Raw genomic sequence first — 19,215 nt, forward strand, 5'->3', positions numbered from 1 at the left:
TCAGAGAAGGACTTGCTCTTGTTTTGCTGCATAAGACAGTTTCATTTGAGCTTCAGATCTGATGATGGGATATGTTTTATATGCAGATACGAAAATCACTGCGTAATCTCCCTTGCAGAGAGCAAAATGGTTCATGGTTCCTCCAAAGTATACATCAAAGAATCCAAATGTGATCATACCACCACCACATTTTAGTGTTGGTTTTGATTATGGAATGCTGTGTTTTGTTTAAGCCAGATGTAACAGAAACCATTTCCATAAAGGTCATTTTAACATTAACATGAAAAACTTGGGTGTTTATATATTTATTTATTTTTCGTAGCCTATATGTTCCTCTTGGTTTGTTGTGGTTTTTCTGGAATCTTCAACACAGTTTCTGGGAAGCGGCAACACAGTTTCTGGAATCTTCAGCACAGTTTCTTGGAGCTTCAACACAGTTTCTGGTATCTTCAGCACCGTTTCTGGAATCTTCAGCACAGTTTCTGGGAAGCTTTAACACAGTTTCTGGAATCTTCTACATAGTGTCTGGGAAGCTTCAACACAGTTTCTGGAATCTTCAACACAGTTTCTGGAATCTTCAACACAGTTTCTGGAATCTTCAACACAGTTTCTGGAATCTTCTACATAGTGTCTGGGAAGCTTCAACACAGTTTCTGGAATCTTCAACACAGTTTCTGGAATCTTCAACACAGTTTCTGGGAAGCTTCAACACAGTATCTGGAATCTTCTACACAGTGTCTGGGAAGCTTCAACACAGTTTCTGGTAGTGACTCTGTAGTAAAATGGCCCTGTAACCCTTTCCCAGACTAATAAATTCCAATAATGTTCGTTTTCTTTGTCTGTCTCAACTTGTGAGTTGAGATTTTCATTTTCATTTTAGGTAACATATAGATTTCGTAGATTTTATTTAAATGAAAATACAAAAAAATAAGTGAAACAAACATGCAAAGATAGAAAACATCTGGAAGGGGCAAATAAGTTTTTCATGGTGCTGTACATACAGTAAAATAGGAGCATGTATCAAACGATTATCAGAACAGTCAATAGTAGATAGCAAACTTTAAAGACAGACACTTGTACCACAGAATACATGATAAGGGGGTGGTTTGAAGAAGGCCAAAAACCTGAGAGCCCTCATTCTCGCTCATAGACACGAGTACAGACAACATCTCCAGCACTCATAGTCTGAAACAAAAAAAAAGAGCCGTTAAAGCAATCAATCAGTTTAGTATCAAATAATTGAACTATTGAGGTTTCAGTGAATAGGATCTTGAATTTAGTATTCCAATGTAGACCTGCCTTCATGCACCAGATGTTGCTCTACTGTCTTTTAAAATGACCTAAACCACACAATACGGCCAAACATATGTGCACGTTTGACCATCACACCTGTATGTGATTCTTCCCCAAACTGTTGCTACAAAGTTGCAAGCACACAAGTGTATACAGTAAAACCCTATTGTACAAGCAACTAATAGTACGAGCAAACGAAGATATTTCAAAGGCACGAGCAAACCCATGATGCCAGTTCCCCACTTTCGGCCGAGGGAAGCATCAGTCTCTTAGTTGATCTTGTGTCGCTCGTCGCTTTCGTTCGTCAGTGCAGCAAAAACTTAACTTTTTGTGTTATATTTTTATTTCACTAGAAATCTTAAAAAATGTCTCCCAAGAAAATCAGTAATGGTGCTGGGAAAAAGAAAGTAAATAGAATTACCATTGAAACCAAGAAGGTTATGAGCATGGTGTGCGTCTCACACTACCACATGGGTAAGTGTTAAATTATGTTTACATTACGGGTATTTGTGGTGTATTTATTTGTTAAAATAGGCTACAAATACTTTTTAAATGCAGAAATAAGCAATCGAATGACGTCTCGGAACAGAAAATCGCTTTTACATTCATTCTTATTCACGAGCAAATAGACCTACGAGCAATTTTCACGAACGAATTATGCTCGTTTAACAGGGTTTTACTGTAGAATGTCTGTGTATCCTGTAGCAATACAATTTCCTTTTACTGGAACTAGGATCAGTTCCTAAGTAGCCTGTCAGTGCAGTAAGTGTTCCAATTCACCCTAAAGGTGTTAAGTGCGGTTAAGGTCAGAGTTCTCTAGCAGGCCACTACACTTCCACTACAACCCATTTAAATTATATCTTCATGGAGCTGGCATTGTGCACAGGGGCATTGTCATGCTGGCACAGATCTGGGCCTCTTAGTTTAAGTAAAGGAGAAATTTAATGCTACTGCTTCCAAAGACATCCTATACAATTATGGGCCTCCAACACCTAATCATCTGAGTTAGAAACAGCACTGGAGAGAGCACATTGACATAAAAGCCTAAATAAAATCTTAATAGAACTAGCAGACCAGTAGAAGTAGTATTTATAAGTTGGTCCTAGTTACTCTGTATATCCGTCCATTTTTTTTACAATAAATAAACCTGAAATATCACATGTACATAAATATTTAGACCCTTTAATCAGTACATTTAGTTGAAGCACCTTTGGCTTGTTATATGGGTTATAAAGGTTTCTGTCATGTACCTTCAACCAAGATTGAGGTTCTGAGTGCTGTGGAACAGGTTTGAATTGAATACATCTTTTTACTTAGCTCCATTCAGCTTTCTCTCAACACTGACCAGTTGCCCACCTGCTGCTGAAAAACACTTCCACCGCATGCTGCTGCAACCATCATGCTTCACTGTTGGGATGCTTTAGGGCAGAAAATGAGCGGTTCCTGATGTCCTCCAGACATTATATTTAAACAGTTCAATTTCATCAGACAAAAGAATCTTGTTCCAAAGAGTCTGAGAGTCCTTCACGTGCCTGTTGGCGAACTCCAAACAGGCTTCCATGGGTTTTGCATTGAGGAGAGGCATCCATCTACCCACTCTGCCATAAAGCCCATATTGGTGGCGGGCTGCAGTGATGGTTGTCCACACAGGATCCATAGAACTCAATTAGAGTGACCTTCGGGTTCTCTTACTAAGGCCCTTCTCCCCTGATTGCTCAGTTTAGGCAAGCGACTAGCTCCTGGAAGTGTCCTGGTTGTGCCACACTTCTAACATAATAAAAGATAAAACATCTGAAAATAAAACTTCTGAAAATAAAAAATAATAAAGGCCACTCTGCTCTTGGGACTCTTCAGTCCAGCAGCAATTTTTTTGTAGTACAGATCTGTGCCTTACATCTATCCTGTCTCTGGGCTCTGCAGACAGTTCCATGGCTTGGTCTTTGCTCTGATATGTATTGTCAGTTGTAAGGCCTTCTATAGGGATGTTTGTTTTCAAATCATGTCCAAGCAATAAACTTTTGGGTAGAGACGTCTCAGCAACACTTAAGAGAATTGGAAGGGGTCAGAATTAATTTGTTTGTTGCAAAGGTCTGAATATTTATATACATTTGATTTTTTTTTTTATACTTACAGATTTTTCTAGAATTCTGTTTGCATTTTGTCATTATGGAGCATTGAGTGTAGATTAATGGGGAAAAAGAATATTTATTAAAAAAAAAAAAAAAAAAAAAATATATATATATATATATATATATATATATATATATATATATATATATATATATATATATATATATATATATATATATATATAGCACAATAGACCAAATAACGTATAGGGAATTGTTTTTATGGAGTTTTATATTGAGATAAAAAAATTAATTCATAGAAATATAATTATTAATCATAAAATGAAGTCAAATGTTTAGCGTAACCACCACAATAAATAGGGGATTACTATATACAGTATAGATAGTATCTCACAAAAGTTATTTAGAAAACAATGGCTGTATGTTGAATTATTTTTAAAGGACAGTAAATCTATACTGCTATACAAGCTGCACATTGTAAAATATATCCAAGTTTTATTTCTATAGTATTTTCCTTTGAGATGATATACTAAAATTGTTGCTGAAATATGAGGGGTGTACTCAGTTTTGTGAGATACTGTGTATAGCAACTGGTATCTTTATGGCAAATATAGATATTGCCTTACAAGAATGAGTTCCCCATTGTCAGTCAGCTCACGAGTCCAGGATGTCTTTGGTCCCTCGCCTTTCAGCAGTGTCTGCTCACAGGTGATCTTTCTGTTTGTGTCCCATTTTGGAAAACTCTTAAGTGGAAAGACAAGCACATGAAAAGGTGTGTTGTTATAGCTGAACATCTAACTGAATGCTCTCAATTGGTTTTGTCACTTGTAAATTACACATTCCAGTCAGCCAATGCAGTGGCAGCAGTACACTGTGTAAATTTAGGCCTCTGCAGCTCAGGAGCTTTAGTTAACAAAAAAACTTTCTTTAACAAAAAAGTTATCTCAGCTCGGTGGCATGGCTGCTGGTGTCAGATGGGCAGGTTTGAGTATTTCAGAAACTGATGATCTCTGGAGATTTTCTTTACACAAAAAAACAACAAGAAAAAAAGCATCAAGAGTGTGGGACAGTAAGACACCCACTATACACCATTTTGGCAGGGTTTTTTTTTTGGTGGTGTTCTGGATTGTGTTCTGATTTTATATTAGTTTTATGTAGAAATGTGTATTTTAATTTTTTTGTAAAATGCAACTCGTAACATTCATGCTATTAAAGCACGGTTAAACTACACTGAACTGAAATGAGACGTGATTCTGTGGGTGAAAACATAAAAAGAAGGAGAAAGGTAACAGTGACTCAAATAATACTTTTTACAAGTGTTAAGTGTACAGAAAAAACATATCATGATAAACTTTAAGATAGATGTGATACAACTGCATAAGATCAGGTTGGACTGAGTCTACAGTAGGCCAAAATGCCAAAGAACTACATTTACCGTGCAAGGTCGTCCATCTACTGTGGTCTCGTTGAAAACCTGACCTACGGTGAAGGACACTTGAGTCGTGCGTACGCTGGTCGATGTCTGTATCGACAGAGTCTCTCCTTGCTGCTCGATCTCCACTGAGGGCCTGGACGCTGCTGCTACTGCGATTTTCCTCAAAAAGACATTTACGCCTGCAAACACGCACCGAATAAGGAATGAGAGCACCGCTGGAGCAAAACACTGCTTCTTGTGGTTACCTGGTTTCCTGACTGAATGCATTAAATGGAATGGAATGCATTTCCTGTAAGTAATTAAAATCAGATACACCAAACCTTACTTCCCTCAGCTTGGCCAAGGAAAGAGTGAATCATGAATAAATTTTTATCCTTGGGTGGCGTATTCTGTTCAGAAGGTTTTTTTCCACTTAATCTGAAAGCAATGGCAAAAGAATTTAATGTAAATAAGCAAGACCCTAGCAGAGCCCATGACAGTGTGTTTGGTCAGACACTCAATGTTCATTACTTTTTTATGACAGTCAAAAACATCACCATACAGAACATGAATATATTGGACAAGCAGAAATCTAACAAAACATAGCAAAGAAAATAATCATTTGCAGATGTGGAAAAGACACAGAATATTTACTTAAGTATTAAATACAAATATTTATTCAAATTGTACTTAATATAATTACAAGCAGAAGCATGGAGACAAAAATCTACTCAAGTAAGGTCAGTGTGTACATTTCTTTATTATGTAAAATATTGTCATCTGGCATCCTGTTCAAACATACAATTTGGTTTGCTGATGAACTAATGTTTAATATTTTGAATTTATATCTAATGCAAGAACAAATCTGATTGGCAAAACATCTGGCCAAAAAGAAAACGAAATGAGCAGCATTACACTTTTTTATTATTTGGTACTAAAAGTAAATTAATGGTCCAAATAAAAATGTTAAGGGAAAGTACTAAGAACTCAAATACAGATTGAATTGAGAACAAATGATAAACCTTTAAAAATCCTTAAGTGAAAATAGCTTGACAGAATAATACGACTTCATTGACGTGACATTCATGTATAAGGTGATGTGTTGATCATTAAAATGGAAAAAGGAGACCCCACCCCTGCAACCAGAAGAAAAAAAAAAAAAAACACAAACATACCGGGCCAATCAGGCTTATTTTTAGCAATGGTATAAATTATCCGTTACTAATTTATTGGGTAATTAAATCATTTATAACATGGCTTGATTATTTGTGAGAGCAGACATAAAATACAATAGGTAGAGCAGGGAAAAGTAAAGTGATATATGCTATGGATGCATGAAACAGCAGAATATAGTTGTGGTGTGTTTAAGAAACAGGGGAACTGGATGTAATGTAAATTTACTTAGTACCCTGAATTAAGATGTAGATGCACTCCAATGACCCATCATAACTTGAAAATATCATAAGTTGAGACATGGCCCATCTACCCAGGAGTCTTAAAGAATAGAGATCAGAATGGGGTAGTATCCTGTAATTTGCTAATAATTTAACCCAACTTTTTTTTATTCAATTTATAATCATTTCCTGACCCATGATTTGATATTAAAAACTTTCTTTCGGCTTCTCCAGTTAGGGGTCGCCACAGCGGATCCTCCGCACGTTTGATTTGGACATGTTTTACGCTGGATGCCCTTCCTAACGCAACCCTCCCCAATTTATCCGGGCTTGGGACCGGCACTAAGAGTTTTGATATTAAAACCATTAAAAGCTTAATATTTTCCCCAAAATAATATCTATCTATATTTATTTATATGCACTGTATGGACAAAGGTTTGTGGACACCTGATCATAAGGTTGTGCGTTTTAAACTTCCTATTCCACATTTAGACCCCATTATAATAACATCCACTCTTCTGGGAAGATGTTCCACTAGATTTACATTTTAAATTTAAATTCCATTTGTCACATACACATTCATACCTTTATATGCAGTGAAATACTTTTTACAACTGTCCAACATGTAAACATGAAAAATAGAAATAGAATATACAAACAAAATAATCAATACAAAATATAAAAATTAAAACATTCATTCATTTCCCCCCGCTTATCCGTAATTCGGGTCGCGGGGGCAGCAGTCTAAGCAGGCCCCCGCCTTCGACTGCTGCCCAATCCTCACAGCACCGTCCCTTACGGCCCCTCCTGCAGGTGGTGAGCCCACGGGAAGGCGGCCCCACGTCACTCCGACGTCACGGACCTTGATATTTCCCTCGTAAGGGACCCCCGGAGCATAGAGGGCTAAGGGCCTTGCTCAAGGGCCCAAGAGTGGCAGCCTGGCGATACCGGGGCTTGAACCCCAGACCTTCCGATCGGCAACCCAGCGCCTCAACCGCTGGAGCCACCACTCCCCCAAAAATTAAAACAAATAAAGTATAAAAGTATAAAAAGTATATTAAATATATAAGTATAACTATAATGTATGAAAAAAAAGTTAAGAATAATATAATGATTTGTGATCATTCAGCCACAAGGGTGTTAGCAAAATCAGGTACTGATGTAGGTGAGGAGGCCTGGGGTGCAGTCAGCATTCCAATTCATCCCAAAGGTGTTCAGTAGGGTTGCGGTCAAAGCTCTAGCAGGCCACTCAAGTTCCACTCCAGCCCATACATATTTAATATTCATAGAACTCACTTTGTGTATTTTAGGTCATGCTGGTACAGATTTAAAGGAAAATTTCAAGCTAACGCATCCAAAGACGTCCTATACAAAGGTGTACCTACAAATATGTGGGAACAGTTTGGGAAAGAAGCAGATATGGCTGGAAAAGACAGATGTCCCAATACTTTCTTTCCATAGTGTACTTATAAATCCAACAATTGTGTATCCACTAGCCATGTTCAATTAATATTTCCCATAAATACATAGACTTCATGCATTTCCACTACCATTATTATAAGCAAAAAGCATCAGTATTGTGTTACTTCATGTCAAAAAATTGGTTAAAACAAATTGGCCTTCGTCTGCACAATGGAAATGGGAAAGGAACTTCCTTTCAGAACCAGTAGAGGTGATATTTATTCCCAAACCCGCCTGTATATGATTCTTGAAGCCTTTAATGACTTGGTGAACTGTGTTATAAAGGTACAGTGAAAAGGATACAGCCGCATGCTGCTCACACAACACAATACCATCAATAATATCTCCAGTTTAGACCAATATTTACTCAAAAGTAGCATCCAGATCCTCTGCATTCATCATTCTCAAAGTACCAGAAGTAAAACTTTGCATTTTTATTATGATTCTTTTTATGAAATCATCTTTAAAATATATAAGTATAATAATAAAAACTCACCCAGTGCTTTAAGCAGCTCCTCAAAGCTTTCTGAGCTTTTCATTCTCCAGGTTCCAGAGAAATTGGCCACTTGGTCTTCCATGTTCATTTATTCTCTCCAAACGGCTCCTTCGTGCGAGTTCACCGCTAAAATTTCCAAGGTGCCCCCTCCACTCTCTCTCTCTCTCTCTCTCTCTCTCTCTCTCTCTCTCTCTCTCTCTCTCTCTCTCTCTCTCCATCTCTCTCCCCATCTCTCCCCATCTCTACCCCCCCCTCTCTTTTCCCTTTTACCCTTTTCCTTTTTTTCCCTCTCCCTCTCTCTCATTTCCCGCTTTCTCTCCATCTCTCTCTCCCCTCCTCCACTCTTACTTTTTTCTTCTTTCCCTCTCTCTTTTTCCCCTTTCTATCTCTCCCTCTCTTTGTCTTTAACTCTCTGAACCTCTCCACTTCTCCCTCTCTCTTGATATGATGATAAGATGATAAATAACCCTATAATAATTGGCAGAAATATATATATAAATATAAGATATAAATCCAAGTTTACCTGTAGGTGTAAACACCCATTTCCTTTTCTCTCTTTTTTTTTTTTTTTTAGAAAAAATGTTTTCCTTCTTTATCCTCAGATAACACAATCTTGAGTTTTGTTAAGATCATTCAGAAATTCAGGTGAATTAACTAAAAAGAAATTCCGAGTCTAAATACTTATGTACATGTGATATTTCAAGAATTTGGTTTTCATTTTGTCATTATGGGCTCGTAGTGTAGATTCATGAGAAATAAACATCAATTTGAATGACTGCATCAGATTTTAAATCCTAGCCACACCAAGATACCACTCCTGGGCCCCTGAGGAAGGCCCTCAACCCTAAAGCTGCTCAGTTGTATGAATGAGATAAGTGTAATACGATCTGGATAAGGGCATCTGCCAAATGCCATAAATGTAAATGATTGTAGTATCAGGCTGCAACAGCTTATGTACACATAAACAACGTAATATTACACTGTTACACAAGCAATGCAACACAGTAATGTCATTTCTCTTAATCAAGGCATGAGGCCAAGCATATCCGAGCTATCAGAGCATCTAAGATAACAAAAGATTTAGATTCTAACCTTTTTTAGTGATCTTGCAATAACAAAAGATTTTTCTTTTTTTATCCTGAGATTACACGTTCTCCTTTCGAAGATCACAACGTAATTGTAAAAAGCATGATTATGCCTTTCCTTTAATTGGTGAATAACGAAAGGGAAACTATCTGTATGTGATGGATAAATTCATGTTATGGACATTATGTTGGCCCTGAACAGTTGATTGGTTTCATTGGCAGCAGCATTGGATGTTGGGACATCTCCGTGGTTACTCTATAATGTTGGAAAGATGCTGCCAAATTGCCGCTTGCAAAAGAAATGGTGAAGAAAATATTTCGAAATGGATTGTAATTCCTGCAGAATTGCCTTAATGTTCAACTCAGTTAAATTTCATTTGTGTTACGATTTGAACACTAGACACTGTCCTAAATTTTACAGTGATAAATAATCTGTAAATTCCAGTGGTGACAGTGTTGAGGAAAATCCCCCTGAGATGGCATAAGGAAGAAACCTTTGGGAGGATCCAGACTCAGAAGAGAACCCGTTTACATCAGGGTGACATCGAATGTCCATTCATTATCGTTCCATCATTTTCGAGGTTATCAGCCAATCACGGAAAGACGATTGAACGCAAAACTATTCCTGGCAATATATGATAGTGTTTGATAGTCTTTGACTTCTGCTCACTTTATTTAATTCTCTTTTTTGCAAGGTTCATAACATATAAGCTTTTAAACATTTGCTAAATCCGTAAAGAAATAATGGAAACCCATTATATCCACTGTGTACATAATTCAATTTTTCATATATACAGTAAAATTAGTAACTGTTCTATTGACAATGGAAAATGTTGTCCGGCTCAAGCCTCTGGAAGAAAGCTCCAGATCAGCATTCTGTAGGTAATGGAAAGAACATGTGGCCAGTCCTGTTAGATTTAACATCCTCCTGTGAGGCCTGAAAAAACCTTTGCGTGCTGAGCTATCAGAGCTTCAGCCAGAGAAAATAAGTTGTCATCAGCACTGTACACTAGGCAGCTCTGACTGTTTGATGAAAGAAGTCACTCCTGCTGCTTTCGCCACACTGCGATTGATGCACTGCACAAACGCGTGCTAATGAGGAAAGCGGAAGGAGATTCATTCAGCAGGCCACTGAGAACTGGGGACAACAGACATTCCTGATTTGTTATCCTGCTTATCCCTATTGTCATCTGAGGCCTGTTCCCACATGCAATAAAAGAAACTACATAAAAAAAATCAAAATAAATAAATAAATAAATAAATAAATAATATAGATATATTAGTATATGTTATGTAGTTTATTTTATTGCATTTATTCATTATATAATCAGTAGAATAAAATAATGTATTTATTTATATATATATTTTTTGTGTGTGCATTTTTTTAAATATATATTTCATTTTTATTTTTTATTTTTTTGACACCTAGTTTATAATTTTTCCAAAACAATGTGCAAATGTAACCTCTGCTAGATTCCAAATAAAGCCTTTGTAGATTTGGCTATCGTGTTTAGCACTCGATCGTGACTCTAGCTGAGCTAAATAAACAATTTACCCTCAAACTTCTTATCATAAAATAAAAATCATTTATCATCCAAACTTTCAACAGCAGATGGATTGTTACCACTTAATCTGCTAGCGGATCTTCAGTCCGTGATTTTGCTAGAAATGGCAAGCATACCGCATGAAGCTTACTAATGTCAGCAATGAATTTTTCTAGTTTCAGATTCTTTTTTCCGCAGTGCTTTTCGCAGACTTTTTAATGTGTGAGCACGTATATGATGATATAGATAACTGTCTGGCACATGGTTTATCTGTAGGTTTGGAGCAAAACCTGGACCAGAAACATTTATATGTGATGTAAGATGCTGATTGTGTTAAGGCAGAGAACGGATAACAGGTTACAGCCCCATCTATTCACATTACAGCAGACTAACTCCACCCACTCACATTACCACAGATTAGACCCACCTTTCACATTACTAATCTAGCTGCTAATCTATAGCTAGCTGTACAAACTTTTGTCTATCTTTAATGGATTCAAAACAAATTGTGAAAGGTACACCTCAGAAATGCGGTGTGTGCATGACAAAGGGTCAGACTTTCATTAAAAGGGAACAAAGAGGTCGAGAGAGAAAAGAAGCGAGTGAAGAGAGAGTGAGTAGATAAGCGAGGTCGTGTAAACCGAGACCAGATCCCCTCGCTCCAAACGTCCTGGGGTAATTACCAAGTTCTCCTTTTCCCACTCTTCCCATTCTCACCTCCCTTTCTCTTTCCAACATTCCCCCCCTCCCTCAAGCCCATTTCAAAAGCTCTATTTCAGCATGTCTGCATAAACGATACCCCTGAAAAAAAAATGAACAGAGAGAAACAGAGACGGAGAGAGTGAATGAGGAGAATGGAAAGGGAAGATGGAAAAAAGTGGGGGCTGAATTTTTTGAACTCCACATCGAGTCCGTGGCAGAAGTTCAGTCAGGGGTAGAACTCTTTCTCAATGCATTTCTCAATGCTTCATTAAAATTACATTCAGTGGCCTATTTTTTGGAACTGACAAAATCAATAGCAATCATTTGAACTGGAAAAACATAACATTCCAGCTCTTATAGTTACTTAGCACTGGCTTGTTCTCCTGCAGATGAAGAAAGTATTTATAAAACAGTAGTGATGTTGAAATTTTTTGTTGAAACTGTTACCACTTTTCACTGGCTCTGTACATGTACCCTGTACAATGACAATAAAGTTGAATCTTATCTAATCTAATCTAATCTAATCTAATCTAATCTAATCTAATCTAATCTAAAAGCAGCGGCCTAAACCCTAAAAATTTAGACATAAATTAAGTGGACAGTGTCATCACCAGAGCGCTATAACACTACATGTTAGACTAAAAATAATGGGCTTTTAATGCATAGTTCATACTATTCCAATTTGCAACATTTTTGGGTAGGGTGTGGTGGGTTGGAATTCATGCTACATCTACACTAATCTGGATAAATTTGACTTTCGTTTTTCAATTGTTTCACAGAAGTTGCTCATCCATGCTGAAAAGTCTAAAAACTAATACGTCCCCGTACTAGACATGAGCAAAACATAACATGCTTAATTTCTGCTTTGCTTTAATTTACTTTCTGTCTCTTTGAAATATTGTGCCAATGACTAAAAATCCACCGTTTTCCAAAAGGCTCCATTTTCACAGTCCACGCTTCAACACGAAAACAGCTTTTTTTAGATTCGTTGCCTGAAAATGCTGTTGCAGTGTGTTTGGAAGGCCAAACTGGAGAGACAAATATGTGTTTTCAATCAAAAACGTATTAGTGCTTACATGACCTCAGTGTGTGAACATTCGTAATAATGTTTGTGACCATTTCCAGACTTGGATAGAGAAATCATTTAAAGAGAAATTACCATGAAAATTATTATGTTTACCATTTGTTTTTCATGGTCCCTGCATTTCTTAAAAGTAGGACGGCCCCATGTCCTTCTTTCTTCTTTGCTCCCTCCCCAATCTCTCAACAATCATCCGAAATAAGTGCCCATATGGCCAAAATTATATATATGTTCATTTTAATTATTAATTTTTAAAACTTCATCGCTCCACTCCCTAACCACCTTTGACTGTGTGCCTTTGAATAACTCCAAATTCATCACCAAGCAAGCAGATGATACCATGGAGGTAGGTCGCTTCCACCAACCGAGAGGAAATCCAAAGTCTAGCAGTATGGACTTCCATCTACAATCTCACCTTCAAAGCTGAGAAGACTTAGAAGGAAAAAGCTAACTGTAGATTTTTATGTGAAATTTATCTCCAGGTTAAACATTACTAGGTGTCCACATCTTTAAAGGATTCGTCCTGGCTTCTTAACACTTCAGCATCTTTATTTTATGAAGAGTGTATCAAGTGTATCTCTCTTCCCAGATAGATCAAAGCACCATCAATTCTACTTTGCCATCATTGAGTCTGTCCTGTGTAGATCTATAAATGTCTGGTTTAGTTCAGCTACCAAATCAGACATCAAGAGGCTACAGTGGAGAGTCAGGACTGCTGAGAGGATTATTAGTGCCCCACTGTCCAATCTCCAAGATCTTTACTCATCCAGAGTGAAGAAAAGGGCTAAGAAAATCACTTTGGACCCCACACACCCAGCCCACTCTCTCTTCGAACTGTTACCTTCTGGTCGGCACTACATAGCACCGTCCACCGGAACAGCCAGGCACAAAAACAATTTTTTTTCCCGCAGGCTATACTCAGCATAAACAATTCAAATATTCATAACTACACATTGTCCATCAGAACTGACATGGAATCCATACAATCCAAATGGTCCATTTGTAAACTGAACACTTGTAAATAACATCTGTACTTTTATTTAAAATCATTTTTACTCTGTATACACTGGCGATCAAAATTAGAGAACAATTTATAAACAATTGAACAATTCTGAAATAATGTCATCTTCACTGCTCAACAGTTGAAGAAGTTTTTGTCCTGTCTATACCATGCTACCAGAACACCATTTCCACAAAATAACTAAGGCATTTAAAAAAAAAAACATTATTTTGCAGAAAACACACTGATCAAAATCAGAGAACACTTTCAGATACCTCCCAGTTATTAGTGTTAATCTGGTACCTGGTGCTAATTTCCTTGATTATCTGTCAACCCCTATTAAACTGGCAGCCTAACTTCCAGTTTTACTGACTCTGCAAGATGGTGGGCCGTTCTAAAGTGATTGAAAGCCTCCGGCAGCAGGTTGTCCAGATGAAGGCCAAAGGGATGACCCTATTAGCCATAGCAAGACAAGTCGGTCGTTCCAAATCTGTGATTTCAAGAATATTGAATCGTTACAACATCACAAACTCATTCAGGTCTGCCTAGAAGGCTGGTCATCCACGGAAGACAAATACAAGAGAGGACAGGAAACTGCAGAGGATCTCAATGGGCAATCATTTCCACACTGCAGCTGGAATTGCTCACCAGTTCAGCTCTGAACAGGGTAAGGATCTGTCTCGTCATACAGTGTCTCAACGTTTAAGAGCATTTGAACTGAAAGCCCACTCTGCAGTGACCGAACCTCTCATTACCAGAAAGAATCAAAAGGCTAGACTAAGCTTTGCTGAGGAACAGAGTCCTGATCTCAACCTCTGGAAAATCCTTGGCGACAAAGTTATGGCCAAGAAACCCACTACAGTCACCGAACTGTGAAGGAGACTGGAAGAAGAGTGCACCAAAATCACACCAGAGCAGTGTGAGAGACTAGTGCTGTCCTGTGGCCGCAGATGTGCTGAAGTCATTTGAAGTGTTTATAAATTGTTCTCTAATTTTGATTGCTAGTGTATATTGCATTATTTAACTGTCTGGTTTACTATTCTGTTACATTATGTCTGTACTTCTCCTGCACTGGAAGCTCCTGGCGCCAAGTCAAATTCCTTGTGTGTGTAAGCATACTTGGTAATAAAGCTATTTCTGATAAAGTTCTGATTTCTGATAGCTTCACTACTGCTTCGTGATCTACACACACTGCTGGTAAGTGTAGCAGTGCTGACACCTAGTGGTTACCTTTAGTACTGGCAAATACACATAAAATCTATCACTACACTGTTCCCACATGATATTCCCCCCATACACAAACCATTAAACACAGTTTGACGAGTTTAATGTGAGGAAACTCCAGCGCTAGTAAAGAGCCCTGACCTTAACCTTAAAAAACACCTTTGGGATTAAAAAAAAAGGGGGGATGTCGACTGTTACACAGGCCTTCTCTTTCAACCTGATCAATGTTCTTTAAAACGAATGAGCGCATATTTTTACACATATATATGCCTTGTATTCGGTTGTCTTCACAGTGTCGGCTATCTAAAGTCTGTTTCGCTAGCTTTGTATGACCTTCATATGACTTTCGCTCAAATGCACAGTAGGGTTGAATCGGAACGAAACGATACGCGCTCGTCGTTTCCGGCTGAGCAGCGTTAACTGGTGCACCAGCGCAAAATGGCGAACCACCTTCGCTTCGTTGCCCGAACAGTGATGGTTCAGGAGGGAAACGTGGATGCTGCATATAAAGCCCTTAATAGGTATTTTATAATTGTTATATTATGTAAATTTAATGTAGTCATAAGTGTTAATGCATGTGAAATGTTCTATATCTCCAGTTTGCGTGTAGTCGGTGCTACGAGCTGCTGTGTAAATAAAATGTCTTATATAAATATAAATAAAGATCTAATACCCTGCATAATATTTATTATATAACTATATACACTCAATGACATGTGACATTTCTATTGTAGGGTTATATGTTTACATTATATTATTATATTGTAGGGTTATATGTTTACATTATATTATATATTATATTGATGGCTTATATACAGGAATTTTTTTTTTGAAAGCCATACAGAACTCCTCACTTCCATTTGTCTGGTGTCTGTTTCTGTCTGTTGGCAAAAAAGAAGCCAAAAGAACATTCAATAATGCACTTTATCATCAGTTCTGGTAGAGAAAAAGCAACACTTTATGGCCCAAACTATGTCTGACCATCAATCCCACCTATATTATATCTTATACTACATATACTATAATATACTATATTCTATTATCACTCCATGCTTTTTTATAGCACTTTTAACAATAGACTTTTTTCTTGATTTCTAATTTCTTTATTACAGACATTTACTGTCTGATTTCTTTGTTTTTATTTTATTTTTTATTGTTTTGCAGTTTATCTAGTTTCTTGCATATAACAAAAGAAACATGCAGGTGTCTTAAAAAACATAAAAGACTAGGTATTTCCAAACTTTTGACAGACAATGTGTATAAATGTGTGTGTTAGAGTCTCACCTTTGGTTTGAGCAGTTTAAAGTGTTATTTGTCCTTGGATGGTAATAATGATACTTGTGTAATCAAACACTATTACTACTTCAAGGAGATATATATATACACTGTTTATTCCAGTTTGCTCACTAGATAGTATTTTTAATTCGTTTTTCTAAAATAATTGAATAGTTATCAGGATGTATTGTTTAATTTATAAAGAAATGATATGTAATCTGTAAATTCCAGTAAACTCATGCTGAGAATATAATGTTATTCGGGGCTTGTGCCCAAGGAAGTCAGCACTGTATAAGGACATGGTCATAGAATGTTGTATTTGAACATGTTTTGAAGTCTTAATAGGATGGACCAAAGTATTGTTTAAACAGTTGGCTTTGGTTTAATTGATAGTAGTTTTTGACTACTATAATTTGCATGAAGCTAATGAAGTTAAGCCCAGATGTTTCCATACCAAACCATAATTTTTGGGGCGATATCAGAATGTAATACCTCGGTATCGATACTAAATCAATACCATAAGTGACAAATAACCTGCCTCAAAAGATAAGTAAATTGAAAAGAATATAAAAAAAAAAATAGGTTCCAAAAACTGTAACAAAAAACCTACAGAAAACATATTTTGATGTTGGAAAAAAATGATATATCACTGAAGTAATACAATATAAATATATTCAAATCTTATCTTTTTAGTGCAAACAAAATGTATCAAAATGTAACCAAAAACCTACCAAACAAAATGCAACTGAAGTAACAATTAATGCATGTGAATATCTTTTCACTCTTTTAACGATTTCTCACCAATTTGAGAAGCACTGCCGCCTACAGGTGAATTTTGGAATAGCAGCGTATGACATACCGAATTCAGCAAAATTATGCTACCGTACTGTTTAAAATATGATCTATACGGGTATTTTTCCAGTACCGGTATACCACACATCCTTGGTTGTGTGAATGCAGGGTAATCCTGTTTCAAAAAGAATTCTCATTATTGAGAAATAGCTAAAATGGTAAATTCAGTAAACGTTTATGTTCCACAGGTGCTGGATTACTAGTATTAGGCCTGCACACAGTATAATTCCTTAGCCATAATCTCTATGTTGACCTTGGTTATGAAGATTGCTGTGACTGTGAGCGATTACGGATGTTTAAGTTTCATGTAACTGTGTTTTCTTTCAGAGTCTTATCGCTGGATGGAGTCATAGAAACGGTAAAGCGTGGACGCTACTACGAGAAGCCATGCAGACGGAGACAGAGGGAGAACTATGAGAACTGCAAGAGGATCTACAACATGGAGATGGCGCGCAAGCTCTCGTTCGTCTCCAGGACCAATCGACAAGATCCGTGGTTGGGGTGTTGATCAGCACCAAAGAGGAACAGCACATATATAGAGTGGACACGACCCGAAAATGTGTATGAAATGTTATTCCTGATCACAGTGTGGACTTAACGCACAATCTGGAAAGAATATATAACCTTCAAGCTTTTTCATAGCTATTAAATGTCTCTGTGAATCAATGTTGCATTCGACTTGGTTAAAACTGAAGTAATTACATCTTTTCGTTTTTAAACATGTTTTTGAGCTACAAAAATCCAAGTGTCATGGAACCTCTTCTTAAAATAAAGAAAAAATAAACCATTGGGAGTCTTGATGTGGGAACGTAGGCTTTAATTAATGAAAGGACATGTGGACATGTGCATCGGGTCATTGTATTGTTGTACATTGAAGTCAGTTCTAATTAGCCGCAGTCCAGATGGAATTGCACCCGATGCACATGTCCAAGCTCTGTAAGTGTTATTTAGAGAGCAGTCGCTGGAGTGTTCTCTTTAATGGTATGGCCTGTCCAGTCAGCACACTGCACCGCATATGATCATCATGATTTAAGAATCAGCCTGTCAGATCTACAAGTTGCTAAAAGTGTTCACTTATTCCCAAACTGTATCCACTTGATTTACCATGTAATTGACAGAATGCAAAACATTATCATTAGAGATCAGCGGGGACCATTAGAGATTTTGTTAAAACCAGCAGGGAATGTCCTCTACTTGGAATCGACTTTAATAGCAAAAGCAAAAGTACAGCTCTATGAGAGCTCTATATTTAACCTTTAAATGCATATATGTCCCACAATGCCATATATGAGAAAAAAGGCAAAAAGTGGAGGTGGTTAGAGGAGGTGGGAGGTGGCAGCTTACTGGTTAAGGCATTGGATTTTGGATCCAAAAGTCATGATTTCAAATCCAAGCCATGCCAAGCTGCCACTTCTGGGACCATAAGCAAGGCCTTCACCACCACAGCTGATCAGCTGCATAAATAAGTTTAAATTAAACACTCTGGAGGCCACATGCCGTAAATCAAAAAAAAAGGGAGAAAATGCCATTCACAGATCATCATTTCTAATTTACCATAAGATTGTTGTTTTTAAAACTTTAAAATTAGAAAACTTAAAAAATTAAAACGTATCACAACTTACAAGCAGATTACTGCTTTATATTTGTGTGTATTTATTTATTCATAGAATAGCCTTTATTTGTCACATATACATTACAGCACAGTGTAATTCTTTCTTTACATATCCCAGCTTGCTCGGAAGCCCCTGGAGCACAGCGAGTTAAGGGCCTCGCTCAAGGCCCCAAGCGTGGCACCTTGGCGATACCGGGACTTGAACCTTCAACCTTCCGATCAGTAACCCATCACCTTAATCAATGAAATACCACCTCCCCACACCAGGGTTCAGGAGAAACATTGTTTCATTTTACTGTGTAATGCGTCAGCTATATATGATTGAAATGACAATAAAAGCATCTTACTTGACTTTGGTTTGACTAATATAATATACTTTGGTATACAGCAACATTTACTCTCGGCCCCTGGCCCTCAATCTCGCAAGAACTTACTCTTGTGGTCTTGAGGAACGTTGTTTCATTTCACTGTGTACTGCATCAGCTATATATGGTTAAAATTACAATAAAAGCTTCTTGAACTTAAACTAGTGATAGGTTCTGCTTTATGACTGAAATGTAGTGAAGTAAAGAGAAATATTACAAATGGAAATTGTCAATTAAAAAAAAAAATTATAAATATAAATTATACTTTGATAATGCATTGATACTTATAAAATATTATTTAAAAATTTTTATGTTAAGGGTACTTTA

At 37.1% G+C, this 19,215-nt stretch overlaps 2 protein-coding genes across 2 annotated transcripts; one reads left to right on the forward strand and one right to left on the reverse strand.

Annotated features, from left to right (window-relative positions):
* Positions 1–888: 888 nt before the first annotated feature.
* crabp2b (cellular retinoic acid binding protein 2, b) lies at positions 889–8,338 on the reverse strand. Its single transcript, XM_083544453.1, has 4 exons — positions 8,149–8,338; positions 4,819–4,997; positions 4,010–4,126; positions 889–1,185 (listed from the first exon to the last, which is right to left on the reverse strand). The coding sequence occupies exons 1-4, from the start codon at positions 8,234–8,236 to the stop codon at positions 1,135–1,137; spliced, it is 435 nt and encodes a 144-aa protein (XP_083400579.1). The 5' UTR covers positions 8,237–8,338; the 3' UTR covers positions 889–1,134.
* A 6,807-nt stretch (positions 8,339–15,145) lies between these two features.
* Positions 15,146–17,711, forward strand: mrps21 (mitochondrial ribosomal protein S21). The gene is made up of 2 exons (XM_083544463.1): positions 15,146–15,305; positions 17,239–17,711. Exons 1-2 carry the CDS (start codon positions 15,223–15,225, stop codon positions 17,417–17,419), a joined length of 264 nt encoding a protein of 87 aa, XP_083400589.1. The 5' UTR covers positions 15,146–15,222; the 3' UTR covers positions 17,420–17,711.
* Positions 17,712–19,215: the final 1,504 nt, after the last annotated feature.

This window comes from Silurus aristotelis (assembly GCF_946808225.1).
Source record: "Silurus aristotelis genome assembly, chromosome: 6".
Lineage (NCBI taxonomy): Eukaryota > Metazoa > Chordata > Actinopteri > Siluriformes > Siluridae > Silurus > Silurus aristotelis.

Excerpts from the sequence above, each read along its gene's own strand:
- mrps21 (XM_083544463.1), top strand. The coding sequence starts at position 15,223 with ATGGCGAACCACCTTCGCTTCGTTGCCCGAACAGTGATGGTTCAGGAG. Across the intron at positions 15,306-17,238 it reads GCATATAAAGCCCTTAATAG|AGTCTTATCGCTGGATGGAG; the intron begins GTATTTTATAAT and ends GTTTTCTTTCAG.
- crabp2b (XM_083544453.1), bottom strand. The coding sequence starts at position 8,236 with ATGAACATGGAAGACCAAGTGGCCAATTTCTCTGGAACCTGGAGAATG. Across the intron at positions 4,127-4,818 it reads TAGATGGACGACCTTGCACG|AGTTTTCCAAAATGGGACAC; the intron begins GTAAATGTAGTT and ends TTTCCACTTAAG. Across the intron at positions 1,186-4,009 it reads ACAATGGGGAACTCATTCTT|ACTATGAGTGCTGGAGATGT; the intron begins GTAAGGCAATAT and ends TTTTTGTTTCAG.